Below are 25,899 nucleotides of genomic sequence, written 5' to 3'. Positions count from 1 at the left end.
GAATTTTATTGGCGCTGTTGATTTTATAATAAAGTGTATTTTTGTATTGTTCCTCACGTCATCTCTGTCTTCAAATGGTAAAACATACCTGTGTGTCCTTATCCGGAGTTATTTCCCTGGCTCTCCACCAGATTAATTTAATAGTGAGTCACTTTACCCTCCACTCGAGTCTTGCCACATATAGAACCCAATATTTTGGCATAAACAGCTATAAACTTATTATTTTAGTTATTGTACATGAAAGAAATAGGCTATCCTAAAGGTAAATTACTGTATATACAGAGCAACTTTAATAAAAGCCCTACATTTATTGAGAATAATCTGAAATGTTGTTGTTTTAAATGTATTTTGACAATTTATTTGATCAGTTAATTTGGCTGTAAAATATGCTCTGCATTTTTATAGTTTATTGCATGTAGCCTAGTTGTACAAAACTGTATTTTACAGTAATTTGACGGAATCTGGATTTGTTTTTATCTTTTGCATTTTTCACTTTTTTCAAATCACTTACATTATATGTTTAGTGAATGTATATTTGAATGAAGCAAAAATGTGTGCACCAGAGAAATCACTTAAATAGATCATTCATTAGTTATGTTTTTATTAAATGTTCTAAGACTTCCTGCTGGCATTCTTTCTTTGTCTAGACCAGAGAAATCTCCCTGTCAATCTATTGTTGCTTCAAGAGATAATAGAGGAAAGTTAAAGTGACATAAGGAAACTTAGTGTAAAAAAAACAACTACCTCATGATTGCATAATAAAGCAGTGTAATCTTTGTACAGCCATGACCCTTTCTTCTGTGAAACAATGCCTATTTCATGAAAGAGTGCAGGAACAAGGAAGAAGGAAGAGCTTATAGGCCCTGTCCAAATGGCACAGTAAACACTCACAGGCTGCGTTTTGAAGTGCGTTCAACTTCGTCAAGTGGGCGAGGGAACTTTATTTGGACTGACCCTCGACCCCTCGTCCGAAATCGCATATACTCTCTTGAGTGAATACTTGTTTTGAACATAGAGGTTTTGAATAAGCAATTACTTTTTGTCCTCTCGTTCACTATGGATGTACGTCATTGGTTACGTTGCACGAGCGCCCACTACTGGCGGAACCCTTGAAATGTGTTTAAATGTAACGCACTAATAGTCCAGTCATTTTATGAAAAAAGGTTGAACAAATTGCAACAGAAGCAAACTCAACTGATTTTGTATCCTCAATATGTCCTGAGTAAGAAAAAAAAAAAAGCTCTGAAGAATCTCATTAGGGGAAAGTTTCGAAAAAGACCCAAATATAGCCTATTCATACGCCTATTCATTCTTCTTCTTACGTGAATAGGGTAAAAATGTTAACCTTTAGATATCACCATGAAAATTACTGAGTTGATTACTTACATCAAGACAAACAAAAAATGTATTACAAGTTTTTTTTAATTGTTTGTTAACATGGACAAACGGTGCATAATCTAAGTATGTGCTAATTTGCATACCACAACAGATCTAAACATTGGGTATAGCCAGGTTAAAATGTCTTGTTGAATCTTGTTGACATATAACAGTAAAATACTTAATGTTAAGGTCTGAATGGAACCCATTTAGGCTACCCATGGACATTAATACATAGAGGCAGGAAGAAGTACTTTAGAAACCAGCCTTTATTCATTATTATTGCAGAGATGGGGTTTGGGACTGTTTCTGGGGATTCACTTTTTATTTTGCCTACCTTTTGTCTGCTGAATTCTCCTTACCCTTGTCTCCTGTTCTTCCCTCAGACTCATCCCCCAGAAACAGTCCCACGGACCCAGCCCCAAATCTCTTAAAAATTAATAAAGGCCATGGTTTCTAAAGTACTTCTTCCTGTAATTAGATTATACACCGTTTGTCCATGTTAACAAACAATTTCAAAAAACTTGTTATACATTTTTTGTTTGTTAATAATGAATAGGCTATATTTGGGTCTTTTAAACTTTCCCCTAATGGGATTCTTCTGGACTTTTTTTTCCTTACTCAGGACATATTGAGGATACAAAATCAGTTGAGTTTGCTTCTGTTGCAATTTGTTCAAGGTTGACCCCCATTTTGGCTTAAAATGACTGGACTATAAAGCCTTGATCACTTGAAATCCACACTGGAAATTATTTATTATTTATAGTTTTTTCCCCTTATGAATTTGTTTCATTCTATACTGTAGGCCTGTATGTGGGCTTTTTGAGAAAATGTAAAAAAATTACACAAACGAAAATTTTACAATAAACGAACTATGTGTAAAAAACAGTCAGTTTATGCCTATTAAATTAGGTTAAATGTCAAAATAGCTCACTAGAGTTGTGTGGGCTGGGGGTAAAATAAGGTCATTATGGTCTATATCTGCATGAAAGTGTAGCCTACATGTTGAGTCGACTCCCTCTGTCAAAATCAAGTGGTCGAGGGTCTGTCCAAATACACTTCCCTCGTCCACTGGACGAAGTTGACCGCAGGTCAAAATGGTGGCATGGATTCCCCTGAGGAGAAGTTTCAAAATGACAGAATTCAACAGCAAGTTCTTGACACATTTCTTTTACACATTTTGTAAGTATAAAATGAAACACAACAATGGCGGAATTCCCCCGAGGGGAAGTGCTTGGGGAAGTTCGAGAGTCTATAGTTACACAGCAGGCTTGTTTGAGATGCGCCTTGCCTCGCCTGAAATGTAGTCGAGAGTAGGCGGCTGCAGTGAGAGGAGGAGTGAAAAAAGAGCAGGCAAGCCGGACAGTTCTCTCTTCACGCAGTGGATCTGACACCTGTGAGATCAAAGATGGATATCGCGGGATTCACGCTCGTGCACAGTGTTGCCAATAAACTGGATGGAATTTAAGTTCTGTTGCTTCTATATGAAAATAAATAAAATGAACAAGACACCCAAAGTACTTGTTATTTAATTCCATTCCAAATACATGTTTATCAATATTTTTTTCTTTAATACAGACATGTGTTTTTATTTATTTTATAAAAAATTAAATTGCATAACCCAAAGAGATCGCACTGTCAGATAGTTTGGGAATATTCACACATAACATAGGCTATACACATAAAACATGATATTAGAGTTTTAAAATCAAACATTTTAAAAGACAACAATACATCACAGTTGTTTAAACCAATGAGCATTAAGCTGTCATCATTAAGTCGTTTCCCATCATGCTTTTGATCAGCGCAGTCGGTGGAGAGCAACTGCGCCCAACTGCAGAATCCGACACGGCCGCCTTGCGCTCGCGAGAGATTTTTGACATACGTCAGCATGACATCAGAGCAAGGCGGACCGCACTCGGACACATTTCTAACCGGCATGCATCTCGCGGTGATCACCGGTGATCGATTCTGCGCAGATTTTGCTCATCTCAAACAAGCCTATTATCATGTGATCTACCAGCGTCGCTTCACTGTCATTCATAAATCCTCTCCTGTGGCCTCATCGGATCATCCGGGTGCTTTTCACCTAATGTTTTATGAGCACTGTGAATTCAGACATACTTCTTTTATCACATAGGCCTATTGTTTTTCGCCTACTATAGTGGGGAAGTGTGATTTCAGATGCAGCCAACATGTACATTTCAGACAGATCCATAGACCACAGTGCACCATGATTGTGACGTCACAGCAGATCGTGCTTAACTGACCCCCACCCCACACAACTAGAGCTATTTTGACATTTAACCGCATAATACTTGTAGCTACCTCAGGCTGACTGATAAGTTTATTGTAAATCAAGTTATAGTTTCATTTAAGCACATTTCAAGGGTTCCGCCAGTAGTGGGCGCTCGTGCAACGCAACCAATGACATACATCGAGTAAACGAGACAGAGGGAAGTTAGTGGCCCTGAAAAAAAAAAAAAGTTAGTGGCCCTGTCCCAAATGGCACCCTAAGCCCTCGCGATCTTCTACACTTTGATGACGTTGACGTATGACGCTTTGACAGTCGGGAAGGCGGATCTCGGCAAAAGTGCACATCAAGGGCGCAAAGAGGACGCTCGCAAGCACACTTTTTAAGCCTAAAATGACAAATGGGACACCATCCAACATTAAGAACATTAATGCTGCCTTCACATGCTACCGGAATTATCATAAATACTGGTTTCCTAGTTAAAAAAATTGGACATGGATGAGTCAGAATGACCTCTGAAGTCAAAATTTTAATGCGATGAACTCGTAATCATGACTTCATAAGTGGGAAGTGGGATATTTCCGATCATTAAGTCCACAAGACTGTAAGTGCATGTGAAGTGTGCTATTTGGGACAGGGCCGAAGTAGGCAAGCAAAGATAATGCAAGACACAATTTTTCTTAATTGACCACTAAGAGAAAGCCAGTGATAAAGTGTAGTTTTATTGTCTTATCTATGAATGTAAATTATGAAAAATAATGAGTTTAATGGTGTCACAATAAAAGTGCAAAAAAAAAGAGAAATATATCAGTCTATCAACTACAACGCATTCTTGTCTCTCTAAATTTGTAAAAGATGCAGTTATGTCTCAAGTGCATTAAAAATATATTACTGTCACTTTACAAATTTGTTATTGCAAATACACAATTACCAGCTATAAAACCAACCTTTGAAAACATAAAGAGACGAGAAGGATAAACAGATTTTTATTTTTTTTGCTATGAAAATGTTCTTTTTAATAATAAAAAGTTCTAACAGTAAATAAAACCTGGCTTCTGACAGGGTGTGGTATAACACAGAAGCAGAGGTCAGATATGATGTAAACAGAGTAAACGCTCAATGATTAATTGTGAAGCTGTTACAAAATGTTTTATATCTCATAAAAAGCTTACATTTCAATTTAATAGCCTATTGAAGGAAAATTAAAAAACATCACCCCCTTCATAAGTGCTATGGTTATTGATTTGCTTCTGTCCATCTTTAAATACCTTCATAACAGAACTGGAAAAAAAACTGACACACACATAATGGACTCTTTTTCTGTAGTGTTCACTTTCCCTGTTGTAGTTTTTAAGAAACCCATTGGTGAATTGATAGTTAATCCGGCTGCTTGTTGGTCTGTAAGACTACAACGGGACAAAATCCAGTGGAAAAAAAGAAAAATAGCCAATGAATATTCAAGCTCAGATATGTAATATATCAATAACCAAGATGGTATGATACATTCTAAATATGCCATAAATACATTTCCCCCAAATTACAGACTTTGATGCAATGCTCTATAAGGCACAATATAATCTATTGAAATTCAGTTATTGCTTTAAAAGGACCTTGTCAGCCAAAAACTGACAATACATGATACTTTACCCAAAGTTATAATGGAATGAACAGATGACGATTAAAAAGTAAATGTGCCAATATGTGGTCACGCATATTGGGGTCACATTTCACCCAAAACTTGAAGAAAACGAAATAAATGATGCCTTCATAATTTTTCACACTTTCCCCAAAAATTCTCATTACCATAATGCAAAATAATTGCATTACCAACAAATAATAATAAAAAAATGTAACCTCTTAAGTATTTATACATCATGGCTGTAGTAGTTGTACTGTCTTTCTTTTATGCATATTTAAATAAAACAATCATTGTTTTGCAGTAATTTTCCACTGTCATTCAATAATAATGGCTATTACAGTACCGAAAATCATCAGAATTACACACTCGGAAAGTTTTGGGGCAAAAAGTCTTAATGGTCCTAAAAATAGTTGTTTTTTTGAGCAAAATATAATGTTGTAATAATGAGCTGAAATGGGAGTGGTTTGTTTTAATGAAGATACTGTTAAAAGTCGTGTGTTGAGTAATAGTGTTGGGAATGTGTTCAGAACTCTTCCTCCTCAGAACTCAGATGACTCTGTTTCTTGCGAACGTTCCAGTGTAAACATTGAGCCAGACTCTCGAACCAGTCGTTCACCGGATCTCGGAAACAGATGGAAGGAACAGGGAAGCATGAAGACGTGATGGTGATGCTAGAGGGCAGAGAGGAAAATCATGCATCAGGTTTACGAGGAAGCACACGCCAGTCTGCTTTGACATGCATGCTTACATCATACCCTAACCAGACGTGATGCAAAAGACATACAGTGCAATGCATAAGTGAATACACCCATGCTAAAGTTGACTAAAAAGAGGAATAAAAAATCATATTTTGGAAATTGAACTTAATGCCTTAATTTAAAAAATGAGGAAAAATCCAACCTTTAAGGACACCAATTTTCTTTGTGAATGAATAATGTATCGTAAATAAATAAATGTTCTTCCTTAAAATACATGGTGCATAAGTGAGTACACCCCTATGTTAAATTCCCATAGAGGCAGGCAGATTTTTTATTTTAAGTATTTTTATTTTTTTTAATTTAGGATACTATGCATCCTGATAAAGTTCCCTTGGCCTTTGGAATTAAAATAGCCCCACATCATCACATAGCCTTCACCATACCTAGAGATTGGCATGGGGTACTTTCCATAAGATCATCTCTCAATGCAAATCAAACTAGCTTTTAGGCTAACTGAAATAAGACCATGCCAATCTCTAGGTATGGTGAAGGCTATGTGATGATGTGGGGCTATTTTAATTCCAAAGGCCAAGGGAACTTTATCAGGATGCATAGTATCCTAAAAAAAATAAATAAAAAAATACTTAAAAATAAAAATCTGCCTGCCTCTATGGGAATTTAACATAGGGGTGTACTCACTTATGCACCATGTATTTTAAGGAAGAACATTTATTTATTTACGATACATTATTCATTCACAAAGAAAATTGGTGTCCTTAAAGGTTGGATTTTTCCTCATTTTTTAAATTAAGGCATTAAGTTCAATTTCCAAAATATGATTTTTTATTCCTCTTTTTAGTCAACTTTAGCATGGGTGTATTCACTTATGCATTGCACTGTAAAAGGCATCTTGTCCATGCTAATCAACATTGCTGGGTAGATTACATACAAATTGTAGTTGGTTACAGATTACAAATTACATGACACAAATTGTAGTTAGTAACGTAATCCATTTAAAGTCCCCCTATAGTCAATTTTATTCCTTAAAACTCATCTTTGATCACCAAAATTATGTATTATTTAAATGTTTTTTTTCTTGAAAAAAATTCTTCATGCCTTAAAATATCTTGAATGTAACTCGACACCCTTGCCTCATTTAGTATATGTGCTTCTATTAATATGCAAATGAGCCCCGCCTCCACTCACTGGTTGACGATCACACGTTGATCTGATTGGTTACAAGGTAGTTGAACCAAAGACAGTCTCAAAAACACGCTTTGAAATCGCTGGTGTTTCTGACGTCACAAACTACCTTGTAACCAATCAGATCAATGTGTGATCGTCAACCAGTGGATCTCTGAGCTGAGTGGAGGCGGGGCTCATTTGCATGTGAATTTTTTTTCAAGGAAAAAACATTTAAATATGTCATTTTGGTGATCAAAGATGAGTTTTGAGGGATAAAATGATTGACTACAGGGGGACTTTAACTTAACATCTCAGGGCGTTCTTGAAGTGAACATGTTAGGTCAAAGGGGTTCAGCTGAAAAAAAGTTGGTGAATCGCATACAGTGCTTGTACATATGAAATTACGGGAATTTGTACATTTGAATGTGTTTGATGGACTGTCCAGAGACAGTAAAACATGGTTAAATAACTCAAATAATAAATATTGTGTTCGTCAGGAGCTGCTTAAATATGCAGTGTTGCAATGTTGAGAAACACTTCTTAAAGTGAAATGATTTGTGTAGATCCTGTTCTTCTTTTGTGGGATGTGCATGTCGACACCCCGTGTTGAAAGCATTAATGTGGAAGCTGAAGTCCCGTACCTGTCCCCATACGCGATCTCCTGGCGTTTCCTTCCATCGAGAGACACCCAGGCCGTGTTTCTGGCATCACGGGTCAGCATAATCTGAAAGCACATCAGGGTTCAGTGAAGGTCCTCATGCAGTCAAAGCCCACGAGCAGAGGCTGTGGACCTAAGGCCTTAAAATGACTTAAAAGAAGCATAACAACGGGGCAATAATTGGTTTAAATAAAGTAATAAAAGCAAGTAATCGTATGGTTTTATTGAGCAACACTGCTTAAAATAAGTGCGGTCAATCGATAAAAAATGTTTTACTAGATTAATCACACATTTCTTTTCTGTGATTAATCGCAATTAAAATCACTTTTTAAATATATTTTATAATGTAATAATTTCATAGTTAATCTCCAAATGAATGTAGAGAGAACATAAAGACAAATATTTTAAATGCTTGTTTAATGGCATCTTTTTCTGAATGAAGGCCAGGATCACTGAGCTACACGATGTCTCTATGAAAATGATTTTTTCCCCCAGTTTTAAACATGAATTATAGCCATTCAACATTACAGTGTCATTGAAAGCTATAGATTTTTTAACATTTATTAGGCTTCAAAAAAAAATAACAACTTTTTTTAAGTGAACTTAAAACAATCCTCACATAAACCCATAATAAATGTCATATTTATGTGCCCTTCCAATCCTCACATAAACCCATAGTAACGTCATGTTCATGTGATTTCCCGTCTGACAGGGAGTAAACACACCTTGAGCTTCACGCCGGCCGGCACCACGATGGGTCTGAAGGACAGGGAGTGTGGGCAGATCGGCGTGATCATGATGGCAGGGACGTTCGGGTGGATCATCGAAGCTCCTGCTGCTACTGCGTATGCGGTGCTTCCAGTGGGAGTCGACACGATCACACCTGAGACAGGGCAGAGAGAGAGCAGTGATGCTTTTATCTTCTTTAAAGACTAAATGTTTAGAAAGGAGAATCTCTGAACATGAATTTCCGGTTTTTCAGTAAAAATATCTAAACAGATGATGATGGTTTGGTCTCTACCTTTGTTTTCAAGTCTCCAAGCGCATTTACATGCACGTTCTTAACCCGATTATGCTTAGGTGTGGTCATGTTAACGAGTCATAAACGGCTTAAAGTCCTCCTGTAGTCAATAATTGTATCCCTTAAAACTCATCTTTGATCACCAAAATTGTCATATTTAAGCGTTTTTTTCTTGAAATTTTATTTTTTACACCTTACAATATCTTGAATGTAACTCGTGGACACCCTTGCCTCATTTAGTATACGCGGTTCTATGAATATGCAAATTAGCCCCGCCTCCTCTGTCACACCAGCTCATAGATCCACTGGTTGACGATCACACGTTGATCTGATTGGTTACAAGGTAGTTTGTGACGTCAGAAACACCAGCGATTTCAAAGTGTGTTTTTGAGACTGTCTTTGGTTCACTGCAGTTTTAAGGAGAAAATACTCAGCAATGGTGTCGACAACATCACATAGACACGGTTTGAAATCGCTGGTGTTTCTGACGTCACAAACTACCTTGTAACCAATCAGGTCAAGGTGCCGGCGGGCTTTCGCATATCATTAACAGTGAACTAGCAGGGTAGTCTCGAGAGAAGCAGGTTATCCCGGCATATTTCTGTTGATATGTAAAATCAGGTACATTCAGCAATATAGCGGGTGAATTATGTATGAGATGTATATTATGATTTTATGATGAATTATATACCTTTCTCCACTGATGTTCTGAGTTGTTCAAAGCATGTCTAAGGATACTGATGTTTATAAGGCTGCTGTGTCACTCTGAGATGCGAACGGGAACATGGTTACATTAGCAACACATTATTAGCTGTTTGATAAGTCAAGCAAAAGGGCTAATCAATCATAATAATTACCGTTATGTGTCCGACGTTGTAAAGAGCGATACCATTGTGCAGCGTTTACTTTGGCTGAGTGGATCTCTGAGCTGAGTGAGTGAGTGGAGGCGGGGCTTATTTGCATATTCATAGAACCGCGTATACTAAATGAGGCAAGGGTGTCGAGTTACATTCAAGATATTTTAAGGCATTTTTCAAGGAAAAAACATTTAAAATGTAATTTTGGTGATCAAAGATGAGTTTTAAGCGATACAATTATTGACTACAGGGGGACTTTAAGTGAACATGAACAGTTGTGACATATTTAAACGTTTTTTCCTTGAAAAAAAATTCTTCATGCCTTTAAATAGCTTGAATGTAACTCGACACCCTTGATTAATTTCTACACGGTTCTCAGTGGCGTAGTGGATGATAGACGATGATCAGAAGATGATCAGCATCAGCTATCGGCCTTATCAAGAAGATTTGACATTTCCAATTAATGTAGGCCCAATAAATTATCATTATTACTTTTATTATTAAACTAATAGGCTATTAGCTACAATTAGATTTCCCCACAATAATCTGATAGCGCATCACCCCATAACCGACGAGCTGCGAGGAAAATTTAAGACGCGTAAGATTAGCTTACTCCTCATTTCAAAAACAACTTGTTTAAAACGAAGTACTTCTCTTTCATTTTTCACTACTTTTGGTCCACAAGAGAAATATTAAGAAAATAAATGAAGACAGTTATATACTGTAAACAGCACGTTAAAGCAGATTCAGCTCGCATCGTCTCTGAGAGAATGTGCACCGTTAATGCAGCGTCACGTTTTTACTTTTCTCCTTCTGTAGTGAATAATTGACTGGGGTTTCAGACTTCTCCACCGCCATAACTCTAGAGCAAAGTTTGCACATTGCTTGTGTGATATCCGCTGACTCGCCTTCATGGTTTATAATGTAAATATTTCCAATATTGTGCAAAAATGTCCTTTATCAACAATTGCGGACAGAGATTTAGATTTTGCATACGTCATTACCTGTGATAGAATCAAGTAAATTATTAAATAAGTGAGTAGCTAAATAAACAAGCACGCTAAATCAACAGACAGAATTAGTGGCTCCTGTCACTTTAAGAGCAGCCGCTGCTGATCTCATACTCATTCTCTCAAAACTCTTTACGTTCATTTAAGACTTTGGTTAACTCATTTAAGGCTGCTCTTATGAGGATACTCGACAAAACTGACAGTTTGGCATAACGGCAAGTCCGTTCAAGCGCGAAAGATAACTTGATTCTGACCAACCGGCAACTTCCGGTCTCTCTCTTCAATCCAACACTGAAGTGACTTAAACTGCAGTTCATCGGCTGGCCACTAGAGACCGGCTGCAGAAGAGAGTCAATCCCATAGACCCTCATGTTAAAATGCCAAACTTTACAGCAGAAAGAAATGTGTTTACAGCCTGGTGCAAAAAGTGGTTTTGGTCTATATAGCTAATTTTGCCCTTCATGACGACTGTGAGGGGGGTGAATATTTTTATAACTCATCCGTTTAAATTATATTAAAGCCTTAAAGTTCTGCATAATTAAGGGCGTGGCCACTTGAGTGACAGGTGGATTGCCGCTGATGTCACTACTAGCATTTGTCTGCTGTCTGTTAGCATCACGGCACCTCAGCTAATCCGCCTCGCTGCACATTTACGGTTATCCGGGAGTGACGCGGGGCCAAGATGGCGACGGCCGGCTCCGCCCACTTTGGGCTTACATACAGAACACAACTGTTCAATGTGTCCAATCGTATAAATACCTGGGGACGATAATAGACTCCAAACTCACATTTGAAACTAACTGTGAAGTTGTGTGTAAAAAAGGGCATCAGCGTTTGTTCTGTTTGAGGAAACTGAGTCACACTGACAAATCCATCATGACCCTCTTTTACCACGCTTTTATTGAATCAGTTTTATCATTTGCGCTAGCAGCCTGGTTTGGGAACCTCTCTTTGAAAAATAAAAAGTCACTCAACCAAATAGTAAAGTGGACTAGCAGGCTGATTGGTGAGCCACAGCGTAATGTGGAGACCTTGTGCACAAAACAGTTACAGCGCATAACTAGTTCAATCTTAAACGACAGTTCTCATCCATTGCACACAGAGTTTCAGCTTCTACCCTCTGGGCGTAGGTTTATAATCCCCAGGTGTAGAACAGAAAGGCACAAAAACAGTTGTGTCCCTGCTGCCATTACACTGATGAATAAGTCATAGCTATATTTTGCACAGGTGTTTACTTTGCTTGTATGTATGTATTCATTTACTCTGGACCAGTAAGAACTTTTTGTTTTTAATTGTTTTTTTTTAATTGTTGCCATTTCCTAATTTTTACTGTCTTAAAGGGATACTCCACTTTAAAATGAAAATTCTGTCATCATATACTCACGCATAACTGCTGAACAGAAAGGAAGATATTTAGAAGAATGTCAGTAACCAGACAGTTTCTGGTCTCATTGACTTCCATAGTAGGAAAAAAATATACTATGGAAGTCAATGAGACCAGAAACTGTCTGGTTACTGACATTCTTCTAAATATCTTCCTTTCTGTTCAGCAGAAGAAAGAAATTCATACAGGTTTGAAACAACATGAGGGTGAGTATATGATGACAGAATTTTCATTTTAAAGTGGAGTATCCCTTTAAGTTGAATGATGTGTGATATGTGCTCCTTTGTTTTCCATATGTGTGTTTGAGGACTCCACTGCAAACAAAATCTACCTTCGGGTACAAATAAAGTAACTTGAACTTGAACTCGAACTTGATACGGGTCACGTCACGGACACTACGTCCATATTTTTTACAGTCTATGATACTGGCGCGCGTCTTTCTGTGGGTCATATGTGTGTCACATAAAGAGGACATTCACAGGCAGCGCGTCCTCTTTTTATTTGTTGCGCTTGAATAGTTTAAAAGCATTTGCATGAATAGGAGAGTGGTCATATAATGTAACGCTAGCCAACGGATGACAGAAGAAACGGATGCTGCGTTAACTGCGTTAAATATTTTCAACGCGTTAAACTGGAAAAAATTAACGCGACAACGTTGACAGCCCTACTTAAAATAAAATACATTATGTAATATACATAATATAAATATAATCAACTTATGTACATTACGCATTATAACAAATGCCTGCAGAGGGCGCCAGCGGCCTGGTCATTGTTGTTACTAGTGATGGGAAGTTCGGATAATTTTACAGACTCGGATCTTTGAATCTCGTTCATCAAAATGAATGAATCTTTTTTCAAGTCATTTCGTTAATTTCAGCAGAATACAATTAAAATGTTACATGTTAATAGCCAAATTCCCCAACGCATCTGCTTATGAAACGTTAATCACATTTCAAATAAGAAAACACTATAATACAGCCAAGGTGTTAATTCACCTGCACGTCCCGGTCCGAGTCGTTCGCCCTTTTGTTTTGTCCCGTCACATCCCCAGTCTGAAGCTATACAGTCTGTGCCGGAAACAGAAATGATTAGTTCACCTCTCGAGTCTTCAGGTCCGAGTCGTTCGTTCTTTTGTCATGTGACCTCTTCCCGGCTCAGTATCTTGCAACAAACACAACACTTTCTCCATCATACGGATAAAGTTTAAAGCATTAACCATCTCTTTATAACCATATTCAAATGTTATGGAAAAGAACCATCACCATCATGACAGAAATTCACAAATTTATCAATTATAAGAAATAAAAAAGCTACAATTTAAGACCAGAAACGCATCACATAACTCCAATAATAAACGATAAATAACTAAAAGCTTGTTGTTTGTAAGGAAGGTTGGCAGTTGTGGTATCCAATACAACAATAGAACGAACGACTCGAAGACTCGAGAGGTGAACTAATCATTTCTGTTTTCTGTACAGAACCTATAGGATGTTGCGCATGCACGTTCAACACAAAATGAACGAATCACTCTCTGAGTCAACTCGTTGTTCTCGAGTCATATTCAAGATTCGTTCGAAATCTTTAAGATTTGGCCACTTCTGATACTTATGAAAGAAAAAACAACATGTGGACATCAAAACGTGCAAACTCAGAGCAAAGGTTTAAACTTTTATTTTGAAATCGCGATGAACAATTTAGAAACATACTGATGTATTCTCCTGTGCTGGCGTAGGTTTATAAATGATTCACCTTACAATTCTGATGAAATGGCACATTTTGTGTTCCCAGATGAATGTTATAAGTAACGCAAACTCACAGCATATGCAGAGATGGAGTTTGTAAACTGAGCCGCTGAGATGCTCCACGCATGTACATAACAGCACATTTATTTATTTAATTATCATACGCGCCATTGACTTTAGACCAGGTTACAGTCGGTCAATGGCTCAGTCTATTTCAGTTCCTCAAAATAGCAACACACCAACAATGCACCTGAACACACACCTGGTGTTCAGACCAGCCGCCCACGGGCACACAAATAGGTGCAAATGCATTTGCTATTTAAACAATGTAAAAAATGAAAACTGCTTCAGGCTGGAACTAGCATAAACACATTGCACCGGTGTACAATAGGGCCCTTTGTTTTCCACCAGAGGACAGAAATCCTCCATCTAAACTAAAGCATGCCATATTTTCCACATCTGCATGAATTAAAGTAAGAAAAAAAAAAAAGATCATTTTTTCTTTTTTTTTTACTTTTACCTTAAAGTATTGCGGAGGATTTTCTTTTTCCGGGTGGATCATCAAGACTATTGGTCCTCCTAGTTGTCAATCATTCTGGTGATATGTTTACATAAGGACGTCGTACGTGCTCGTCCCTAGGTAGTTTTCGCTTTCTGCGCATGCGCACTTTCAGGTGTATATGTGTGTTGCGCTACGGTTTCAGCCATTCATTGAAGCTCGCCGTTCTCACCGGGTTTTTTCGAAATGTCTGAGGGTCGCAAGAGAAAAAGTGTCTACGAATTGTATGACAAGAAGAGAAAGGCCTCTGAAGAAAGAAACAAGACCAGAGTGTTTTTGGGAGAATATTTCACACGCTGGCGTGCGCTAAAAGCACAGGTTGGGCTTCCCACTGATGCCTCAGTCGTGAAGTTTCTACTCGACAGGTAAAGTTTGGCATGCTATTGGGAGAAATCCATTTAAAATCACTGCTAGTAAAAGTTAATGCAAGCTATGATTAGCGATGCTAGCCCTGGCACAAGTCACGCACCGCGCAGACACGATAAACATCTCAATTTGTCCGGTGGTGAGTCTGACATAGTGGAAAAAGTGCAAATCTTCTTTTGGAAAGTAGGCTTCTATGAGCCATGCCGACAGAGCGTGCACGAGGAGAACTAGGCTCGTGCATGCTCTCTCGTGCACACGTTTAATAGGCGTTCCCTCTCGGGAGCAGGTAGAGTGTTGCGCATGTGCATTTTTTCAAAAAGTGGAGAGGACGGTTCTTTTCTAAAATTCAGGAAAATCCTCCACTATACCTGTAAGCAGTAAAAGGAAAATTTACTGCTTAAAAATAATAATGTTTAAAACAGTAGGCTTCATGTTTTCAAATACATGAAAAGGAGGCATAGTGATGATGTGAGTAATAATACATCTCATTTTAAAACAATACAAATCGTTTTCACTCATTTGGAGTTGATTAATTAATTTACCTTAATTATTATTTTTGGAACAGAAAAAAAAGGCTAAACAGATAGCCTAACTAATCCTAATCTGTGGTCGGTTTGTAAAATGAGATCAAATTGACCTACTTGACAAAGAGAACATCTACACTGCAAAAAATGCTTTTCTTAGTATTTTTGTCTTGTTTTCAGTCCAAATATCCAAAACATTCTTAAAAATCAAGAGGCATTTACTAAGGTAGTAAAATGCCATAAGATATTATGTCTTATTTTCTGGGGAACTATTTGCTAAAAAACAAGCAAAATGATCTGTCCATGGGGTAAGAAAAATAATCTTGTTTCTGTTTGAATATTAAGACTATTTTTCTTACCCCATGGACAGATCATTTTGCTTGTTTTTTAGCAAAAACTCATTCAATTTTGATTAATTCCCACAGAAAACAAAGACATAATATCTTATCTAATTTTAACTATCTAGTAAATGCATCTTGATTTAAGAATTTTTAGATATTTGGACTGGAAACCAGACAAAAATACTAGCAATTACATAAAGTTGTGAGTCGTCTGTGAGGGGCTGCTGCTTTACTTTTGTTTCGTTGTGTCGGTTTATTTTGTGATTAAAGTTTCATTTGCTGGTTCCCGCCTCCTCCTTCCTTGAGCCGACATGTTGGAACACGAGTGTTTTTAACCCTTTATTTAAAATCACAACACGCATAACAATTGGAATACTCTGAGTCAGATACATGAATGATTATGTTTATGATGTTTATGTGATTATGTAACACAGTTTACTTGCATTGTCAGGTTATTAGTTTGCATGCAAACTGGGACAACAGGTTATTCCAATATGCTGATTTTTGTGAGTTATCAGCATATTGGTGTGAATGCTAAACATGCTTATTTTTTGTCCGGTATGTTTTTGGTACAGAAGGGGTGAAAAACTAACAATAAGTTTACTTTATAAAGCGCTTTTCTGCAAACTCAAGGTCACTTTACAAATGCAGTAACAAATAACATGACAGCAAGTATAGAGAACACGTACAGAAACAGATAAGCATACATAAAGTGAAACGGAAAAACTATATGTTTTAAGGTGATGTAAAGATCATGAAGTCTTTGGCTCTGTCTTTAAAAAAAGTCTATCAATATTGCTGTGAACTCTTCGTACCGCGGTTTATGGTGCAAAATGGAGGAAGAGGTTTAAAGTGCTTCCACTTTTGGATAAGAAATATCTTAGCAAACTGTATATTTTAGTCAGAATTATTGTGCTTCCTTTCTTTTGCGCTCCGTCTGCTTGCACATGAATTGAGTTTAACAGTGACTCGCTTGTTGTCAGGAAGAGCCTTTATGCAAAAAGAATTTCTAAAATGTACAGATAAAAAAAACAACTATAAAACCGTATTTCTGTGTATCAAGTGCTGAGGAGGAGCTGAAATTCAGATATGCTAGTGGGAGTTTGGTTTCCGATACGCATTGTAAGTAGTCAACCAATCACAACAGACTGGGCCATCTGACCAATCAGAGCAGAGCAGCTCTCAGAGAGGCGGGGTTTAGAGAAACTGAATCCTTGATTGACCGTTTCAGACACTGTGAGAAAAGAGCTGATGCTTCAATGGAAATGATGAGTGTTTTTTGACCTTGGATGCTTGTAAACCTATTGTAGGAGACTCCAAAACAAAACTAGGGACCTTTAAAATAGCATAATTTGGCAATTTAAACGTAAATTAATTTGTACAGGAAACAAACTGAAAGGACATAAAACTGATGTTTTTTGCAGTATAAAGGACTGATAGACTGTCACGACATGAGTAATTCACTGGATTACACTGGTTCACACTAACCATCTCCCTGAACGGTGGTGATCAGGTGACCATCCAGAAACAAGTCCAAATTAGAGAGGTAGGACGATGGACCTCGGTCTACAACAACTTCATTCAGCACCTGACAGAGGAAGACAGATTCATTATTTACAGGAAATAACACAACAGCTTTACACATGAAAATATCTGAAAGCAACAAATAAAACACAAGTGAATAACTGCCCAAAAAGCAAACATTCTGAAGTAAAGAAAATCATTGTTCAAGTTGGTTATATTAACATGATACCAGATTAAGGATTAAGGGGACCCATTGTGCAAAAATCACTTTTACATGGTGTTTGAACATAAATGTGTGTCAGCAGTGTGTACACAACCACCCTATAATGGTAAAAATCCACCCACTCCTTTTATTATATTGTCCATAAATCATAAACAGTGACTCAAAATGAGTCGTTTGCGTTTTCTATACATGGTGTCGCCGCGATGTAACAGACCCCGCCCACGATCCTGTATCCATGAACACAGAACACGCTTTTCCATCTCACTTGTCCATTGCTTTTCTATGTAAACGTGCTTTGTGGAGTATCCGAAGCATGAGCTGTAAAGGCCCCGCCCTCTTCTGGAAAGGGGGCGGGAGAAGCAGCTCATTTGCATTTAAAGATACACACATGCACACAAAACAGCACGTTTTTGCTTTCACACAAAAAGTAGCATTTTTAGGGCATGGTATAATAAATGATCTGTGAAGCTGAAACTTCACATACACATTCTGGGGACGCCCGAGACTTATATTACATCTTGGCCATAATAGGTCCCCTTTAAAATCAATTAGTCAGTTGGCTGCCTGAAAGACAAGTAACTATTGAGAAAGCCTTTTATTATTAAGGGTCATATACACCAGACATTTCTTAGTGACATGGACATACACGGTAGTTGTTAATATTAGCCCTTCTGACAGAGATATTCAACAAGTAAATATGCTAAATGACCTTTCAGTACATGATACTATCAGTCACACACATCATTTCTGCATAAGAAAAGGAGAACTGCACAGAGCAAACTACTGCATTGAATTTGTTACAAAAGTACTGCTTTTATTTTATTTACTTTACTGTGCAATGTAAGCGTGCAAAATTTCTTGTTTGCAGTGCAGGCAGCGTCGCTGATTATTAAAGAAAGCAATCTCAATGTCTGTAATGTTACAAGACCACACCATGTTGTTGTTACATGTAGGACAATAACAGCTTTTTGCATACTTTTTGCATAATATCATTTATTCTTAGTTTTTTGTTATCAGTGATGTGCATTAGGGTATTGTGTTACATTTTATGTTGTTAAATTAATGTTTATTGCACTATTTTAGTGTAATGTTGGTGTTTTGTATTGCATGCAAATGGGTCATAACATGAGAAATCTAATTTGCCTTGATCTTTTGATATATAATAGGTCTTTGTACCATTAAAACATCCTGCAAGTTTCATAGCTTAAAAAGCCCTCCTCATAATAAACAAAGCATTTAAAGCTCCAAAAACGGCTCATTTTTATATTGCAGGATTTGTGAGGTCACACGGGCAAACACATTTGCATATGACTGCCTCGAGAGCAAGACATCGACGAATCGTTTTACATCATCGCACTATCACTGTCTACACTGACTGACACTGTCTACACTGATACAGTGTACAGATGTGTGTTGAGATTATAATAACTGATGCTGTCTACACTGATACAGTGTACAGATGTGTGTTGAGATTATAATAACTGATGCTGTCTACACTGATACAGTGTACAGATGTGTGCTTAGATTATAATGACTGAAGCTGTCTACACTGATACAGTATACAGATGTGTGCTCAGATTATAATAACTGATGCTGTCTACACTGATAGTGTACAGATGTGTGTTCAGATTATAATAACTGATGCTGTCTACACTGATACAGTGTACAGATGTGTGCTTAGATTATAATGACTGAAGCTGTCTACACTGATACAGTATACAGATGTGTGTTCAGATTATAATAACTGATGCTGTCTACACTGATACAGTGTACAGATGTGTGTTGAGATTATAATAACTGATGCTGTTTACACTGATACAGTGTACAGATGTGTGTTGAGATTATAATAACTGATGCTGTCTACACTGATACAGTGTACAGATGTGTGCTTAGATTATAATGACTGAAGCTGTCTACACTGATACAGTATACAGATGTGTGTTCAGATTATAATAACTGATGCTGTCTACACTGATACAGTGTACAGATGTGTGTTGAGATTATAATAACTGATGCTGTCTACACTGATACAGTGTACAGATGTGTGTTGAGATTATAATAACTGATGCTGTCTACACTGATACAGTATACAGATGTGTGTTCAGATTATAATAACTGATGCTGTCTACACTGATACAGTGTACAGATGTGTGCTTAGATTATAATGACTGAAGCTGTCTACACTGATACAGTATACAGATGTGTGTTCAGATTATAATAACTGATGCTGTCTACACTGATACAGTGTACAGATGTGTGTTGAGATTATAATAACTGATGCTGTCTACACTGATACAGTGTACAGATGTGTGTTGAGATTATAATAACTGATGCTGTCTACACTGATACAGTATACAGATGTGTGTTCAGATTATAATAACTGATGCTGTCTACACTGATACAGTGTACAGATGTGTGCTTAGATTATAATGACTGAAGCTGTCTACACTGATACAGTATACAGATGTGTGTTCAGATTATAATAACTGATGCTGTCTACACTGATACAGTGTACAGATGTGTGTTGAGATTATAATAACTGATGCTGTCTACACTGATACAGTGTACAGATGTGTGTTCAGATTATAATAACTGATGCTGTCTACACTGATACAGTGTACAGATGTGTGTTCAGATTATAATAACTGATGCTGTCTACACTGATACAGTGTACAGATGTGTGCTCAGATTATAATAACTGATGCTGTCTACACTGATAGTGTACAGATGTGTGTTCAGATTATAATAACTGATGCTGTCTACACTGATACAGTGTACAGATGTGTGTTCAGATTATAATAACTGATGCGGTCTACACTGATAGTGTACAGATGTGTGTTCAGATTATAATAACTGATGCTGTCTACACTGATACAGTGTACAGATGTGTGCTTAGATTATAATGACTGAAGCTGTCTACACTGATACAGTATACAGATGTGTGTTCAGATTATAATAACTGATGCTGTCTACACTGATACAGTGTACAGATGTGTGTTGAGATTATAATAACTGATGCTGTCTACACTGATACAGTGTACAGATGTGTGCTTAGATTATAATGACTGAAGCTGTCTACACTGATACAGTATACAGATGTGTGTTCAGATTATAATAACTGATGCTGTCTACACTGATACAGTGTACAGATGTGTGTTCAGATTATAATAACTGATGCTGTCTACACTGATACAGTGTACAGATGTGTGCTTAGATTATAATGACTGAAGCTGTCTACACTGATACAGTATACAGATGTGTGTTCAGATTATAATAACTGATGCTGTCTACACTGATACAGTATACAGATGTGTGTTTAGATTATAATGACTGATGCTGTCTACACTGATACAGTATACAGATGTGTGTTCAGATTATAATAACTGATGCTGTCTACACTGATACAGTGTACAGATGTGTGTTGAGATTATAATAACTGATGCTGTCTACACTGATACAGTGTACAGATGTGTGCTTAGATTATAATGACTGAAGCTGTCTACACTGATACAGTATACAGATGTGTGTTCAGATTATAATAACTGATGCTGTCTACACTGATACAGTGTACAGATGTGTGTTGAGATTATAATAACTGATGCTGTCTACACTGATACAGTGTACAGATGTGTGTTGAGATTATAATAACTGATGCTGTCTACACTGATACAGTGTACAGATGTGTGCTTAGATTATAATGACTGAAGCTGTCTACACTGATACAGTATACAGATGTGTGTTCAGATTATAATAACTGATGCTGTCTACACTGATACAGTGTACAGATGTGTGCTTAGATTATAATGACTGAAGCTGTCTACACTGATACAGTATACAGATGTGTGTTCAGATTATAATAACTGATGCTGTCTACACTGATACAGTGTACAGATGTGTGTTGAGATTATAATAACTGATGCTGTCTACACTGATACAGTGTACAGATGTGTGTTGAGATTATAATAACTGATGCTGTCTACACTGATACAGTATACAGATGTGTGTTCAGATTATAATAACTGATGCTGTCTACACTGATACAGTGTACAGATGTGTGCTTAGATTATAATGACTGAAGCTGTCTACACTGATACAGTATACAGATGTGTGTTCAGATTATAATAACTGATGCTGTCTACACTGATACAGTGTACAGATGTGTGTTGAGATTATAATAACTGATGCTGTCTACACTGATACAGTGTACAGATGTGTGTTCAGATTATAATAACTGATGCTGTCTACACTGATACAGTGTACAGATGTGTGTTCAGATTATAATAACTGATGCTGTCTACACTGATCCAGTGTACAGATGTGTGCTCAGATTATAATAACTGATGCTGTCTACACTGATAGTGTACAGATGTGTGTTCAGATTATAATAACTGATGCTGTCTACACTGATACAGTGTACAGATGTGTGTTCAGATTATAATAACTGATGCGGTCTACACTGATAGTGTACAGATGTGTGTTCAGATTATAATAACTGATGCTGTCTACACTGATACAGTGTACAGATGTGTGCTCAGATTATAATAACTGATGCTGTCTACACTGATACAGTGTACAGATGTGTGCTCAGATTATAATAACTGATGCTGTCTACACTGAGTGTACAGATGTGTGTTCAGATTATAATAACTGATGCTGTCTACACTGATACAGTATACAGATGTGTGTTCAGATTATAATAACTGATGCTGTCTACACTGATACAGTGTACAGATGTGTGCTCAGATTATAATAACTGATGCTGTCTACACTGATACAGTGTACAGATGTGTGTTGAGATTATAATAACTGATGCTGTCTACACTGATACAGTGTACAGATGTGTGTTCAGATTATAATAACTGATGCTGTCTACACTGAGTGTACAGATGTGTGTTCAGATTATAATAACTGATGCTGTCTACACTGATACAGTGTACAGATGTGTGTTCAGATTATAATAACTGATGCTGTCTACACTGATAGTGTACAGATGTGTGTTCAGATTATAATAACTGATGCTGTCTACACTGATACAGTGTACAGATGTGTGTTCAGATTATAATAACTGATGCTGTCTACACTGATACAGTATACAGATGTGTGCTTCGATTATAATGACTGATGCTGTCTACACTGATACAGTGTACAGATGTGTGCTCAGATTATAATAACTGATGCTGTCTACACTGATACAGTGTACAGATGTGTGTTGAGATTATAATAACTGATGCTGTCTACACTGATAGTGTACAGATGTGTGTTCAGATTATAATAACTGATGCTGTCTACACTGATACAGTGTACAGATGTGTGTTGAGATTATAATAACTGATGCTGTCTACACTGATACAGTGTACAGATGTGTGTTCAGATTATAATAACTGATGCTGTCTACACTGATACAGTGTACAGATGTGTGTTCAGATTATAATAACTGATGCTGTCTACACTGATACAGTGTACAGATGTGTGCTCAGATTATAATAACTGATGCTGTCTACACTGATAGTGTACAGATGTGTGTTCAGATTATAATAACTGATGCTGTCTACACTGATACAGTATACAGATGTGTGTTCAGATTATAATAACTGATGCGGTCTACACTGATACAGTGTACAGATGTGTGCTCAGATTATAATAACTGATGCTGTCTACACTGATACAGTGTACAGATGTGTGCTCAGATTATAATAACTGATGCTGTCTACACTGATACAGTGTACAGATGTGTGCTCAGATTATAATAACTGATGCTGTCTACACTGATACAGTGTACAGATGTGTGCTCAGATTATAATAACTGATGCTGTCTACACTGAGTGTACAGATGTGTGTTCAGATTATAATAACTGATGCTGTCTACACTGATACAGTATACAGATGTGTGTTCAGATTATAATAACTGATGCTGTCTACACTGATACAGTGTACAGATGTGTGTTGAGATTATAATAACTGATGCTGTCTACACTGATACAGTGTACAGATGTGTGTTCAGATTATAATAACTGATGCTGTCTACACTGATACAGTGTACAGATGTGTGTTGAGATTATAATAACTGATGCTGTCTACACTGATACAGTGTACAGATGTGTGCTCAGATTATAATAACTGATGCTGTCTACACTGAGTGTACAGATGTGTGTTCAGATTATAATAACTGATGCTGTCTACACTGATACAGTGTACAGATGTGTGCTCAGATTATAATAACTGATGCTGTCTACACTGATACAGTGTACAGATGTGTGTTGAGATTATAATAACTGATGCTGTCTACACTGATACAGTGTACAGATGTGTGTTCAGATTATAATAACTGATGCTGTCTACACTGAGTGTACAGATGTGTGTTCAGATTATAATAACTGATGCTGTCTACACTGATACAGTGTACAGATGTGTGTTCAGATTATAATAACTGATGCTGTCTACACTGATAGTGTACAGATGTGTGTTCAGATTATAATAACTGATGCTGTCTACACTGATACAGTGTACAGATGTGTGTTGAGATTATAATAACTGATGCTGTCTACACTGATACAGTGTACAGATGTGTGTTCAGATTATAATAACTGATGCTGTCTACACTGATACAGTATACAGATGTGTGTTCAGATTATAATAACTGATGCTGTCTACACTGAGTGTACAGATGTGTGTTCAGATTATAATAACTGATGCTGTCTACACTGAGTGTACAGATGTGTGTTCAGATTATAATAACTGATGCTGTCTACACTGATACAGTGTACAGATGTGTGCTCAGATTATAATAACTGATGCTGTCTACACTGATACAGTATACAGATGTGTGTTCAGATTATAATAACTGATGCTGTCTACACTGATACAGTGTACAGATGTGTGTTCAGATTATAATAACTGATGCTGTCTACACTGAGTGTACAGATGTGTGTTCAGATTATAATAACTGATGCTGTCTACACTGATACAGTGTACAGATGTGTGTTCAGATTATAATAACTGATGCTGTCTACACTGATAGTGTACAGATGTGTGTTCAGATTATAATAACTGATGCTGTCTACACTGATACAGTGTACAGATGTGTGTTGAGATTATAATAACTGATGCTGTCTACACTGATACAGTGTACAGATGTGTGTTCAGATTATAATAACTGATGCTGTCTACACTGATACAGTATACAGATGTGTGTTCAGATTATAATAACTGATGCTGTCTACACTGAGTGTACAGATGTGTGTTCAGATTATAATAACTGATGCTGTCTACACTGAGTGTACAGATGTGTGTTCAGATTATAATAACTGATGCTGTCTACACTGATACAGTGTACAGATGTGTGCTCAGATTATAATAACTGATGCTGTCTACACTGATACAGTATACAGATGTGTGTTCAGATTATAATAACTGATGCTGTCTACACTGATAGTGTACAGATGTGTGTTCAGATTATAATAACTGATGCTGTCTACACTGATACAGTGTACAGATGTGTGCTTAGATTATAATAACTGATGCTGTCTACACTGATACAGTATACAGATGTGTGTTCAGATTATAATAACTGATGCTGTCTACACTGAGTGTACAGATGTGTGTTCAGATTATAATAACTGATGCTGTCTACACTGATACAGTGTACAGATGTGTGCTCAGATTATAATAACTGATGCTGTCTACACTGATACAGTATACAGATGTGTGTTCAGATTATAATAACTGATGCTGTCTACACTGATAGTGTACAGATGTGTGTTCAGATTATAATAACTGATGCTGTCTACACTGATACAGTGTACAGATGTGTGCTTAGATTATAATAACTGATGCTGTCTACACTGATACAGTATACAGATGTGTGTTCAGATTATAATAACTGATGCTGTCTACACTGATACAGTATACAGATGTGTGTTGAGATTATAATAACTGATGCTGTCTACACTGATACAGTGTACAGATGTGTGTTCAGATTATAATAACTGATGCTGTCTACACTGATACAGTGTACAGATGTGTGTTCAGATTATAATAACTAATGCTGTCTACACTGATACAGTGTACAGATGTGTGTTGAGATTATAATAACTGATGCTGTCTACACTGATACAGTGTACAGATGTGTGTTGAGATTATAATAACTGATGCTGTCTACACTGATACAGTGTACAGATGTGTGCTTAGATTATAATAACTGATGCTGTCTACACTGATACAGTGTACAGATGTGTGTTCAGATTATAATAATTGATGCGGTCTACACTGATACAGTGTACAGATGTGTGTTCAGATTATAATAACTGATGCTGTCTACACTGATACAGTGTACAGATGTGTGCTTAGATTATAATAACTGATGCTGTCTACACTGATACAGTGTACAGATGTGTGTTCAGATTATAATAACTGATGCTGTCTACACTGATACAGTGTACAGATGTGTGTTCAGATTATAATAACTGATGCTGTCTACACTGATACAGTGTACAGATGTGTGTTCAGATTATAATAACTGATGCTGTCTACACTGA

At 37.0% G+C, this 25,899-nt stretch overlaps 1 protein-coding gene across 2 annotated transcripts in view; it reads right to left on the bottom strand.

Annotated features, from left to right (window-relative positions):
* Window positions 1-4,332: 4,332 nt before the first annotated feature.
* nadka (NAD kinase a) overlaps window positions 4,333-25,899 on the bottom strand; it is a 34,312-nt gene continuing 12,745 nt past the window's right edge. The window contains exons 9-13 of one of the 2 annotated variants that reach the window (XM_084389462.1): window positions 17,107-17,206; window positions 13,082-13,153; window positions 8,537-8,694; window positions 7,795-7,877; window positions 4,333-5,941 (exon numbers count right to left, since the gene is read on the bottom strand). In XM_084389462.1, coding sequence (XP_084245588.1) covers window positions 5,794-5,941; window positions 7,795-7,877; window positions 8,537-8,694; window positions 13,082-13,153; window positions 17,107-17,206 — 561 coding nt within the window. In that variant the 3' untranslated portion in view covers window positions 4,333-5,793. The remainder of the gene's footprint in view (window positions 5,942-7,794; window positions 7,878-8,536; window positions 8,695-13,081; window positions 13,154-17,106; window positions 17,207-25,899) is intronic. The other variant, XM_084389463.1, reaches the window with a different exon arrangement.

This window comes from Rutilus rutilus (assembly GCF_951802725.1).
Source record: "Rutilus rutilus genome assembly, chromosome: 19".
Classification (NCBI taxonomy): domain Eukaryota; kingdom Metazoa; phylum Chordata; class Actinopteri; order Cypriniformes; family Leuciscidae; genus Rutilus; species Rutilus rutilus.
Note: the sequence above shows the minus strand (reverse complement) of the source record. Positions and strands in the feature narration are given on the sequence as shown.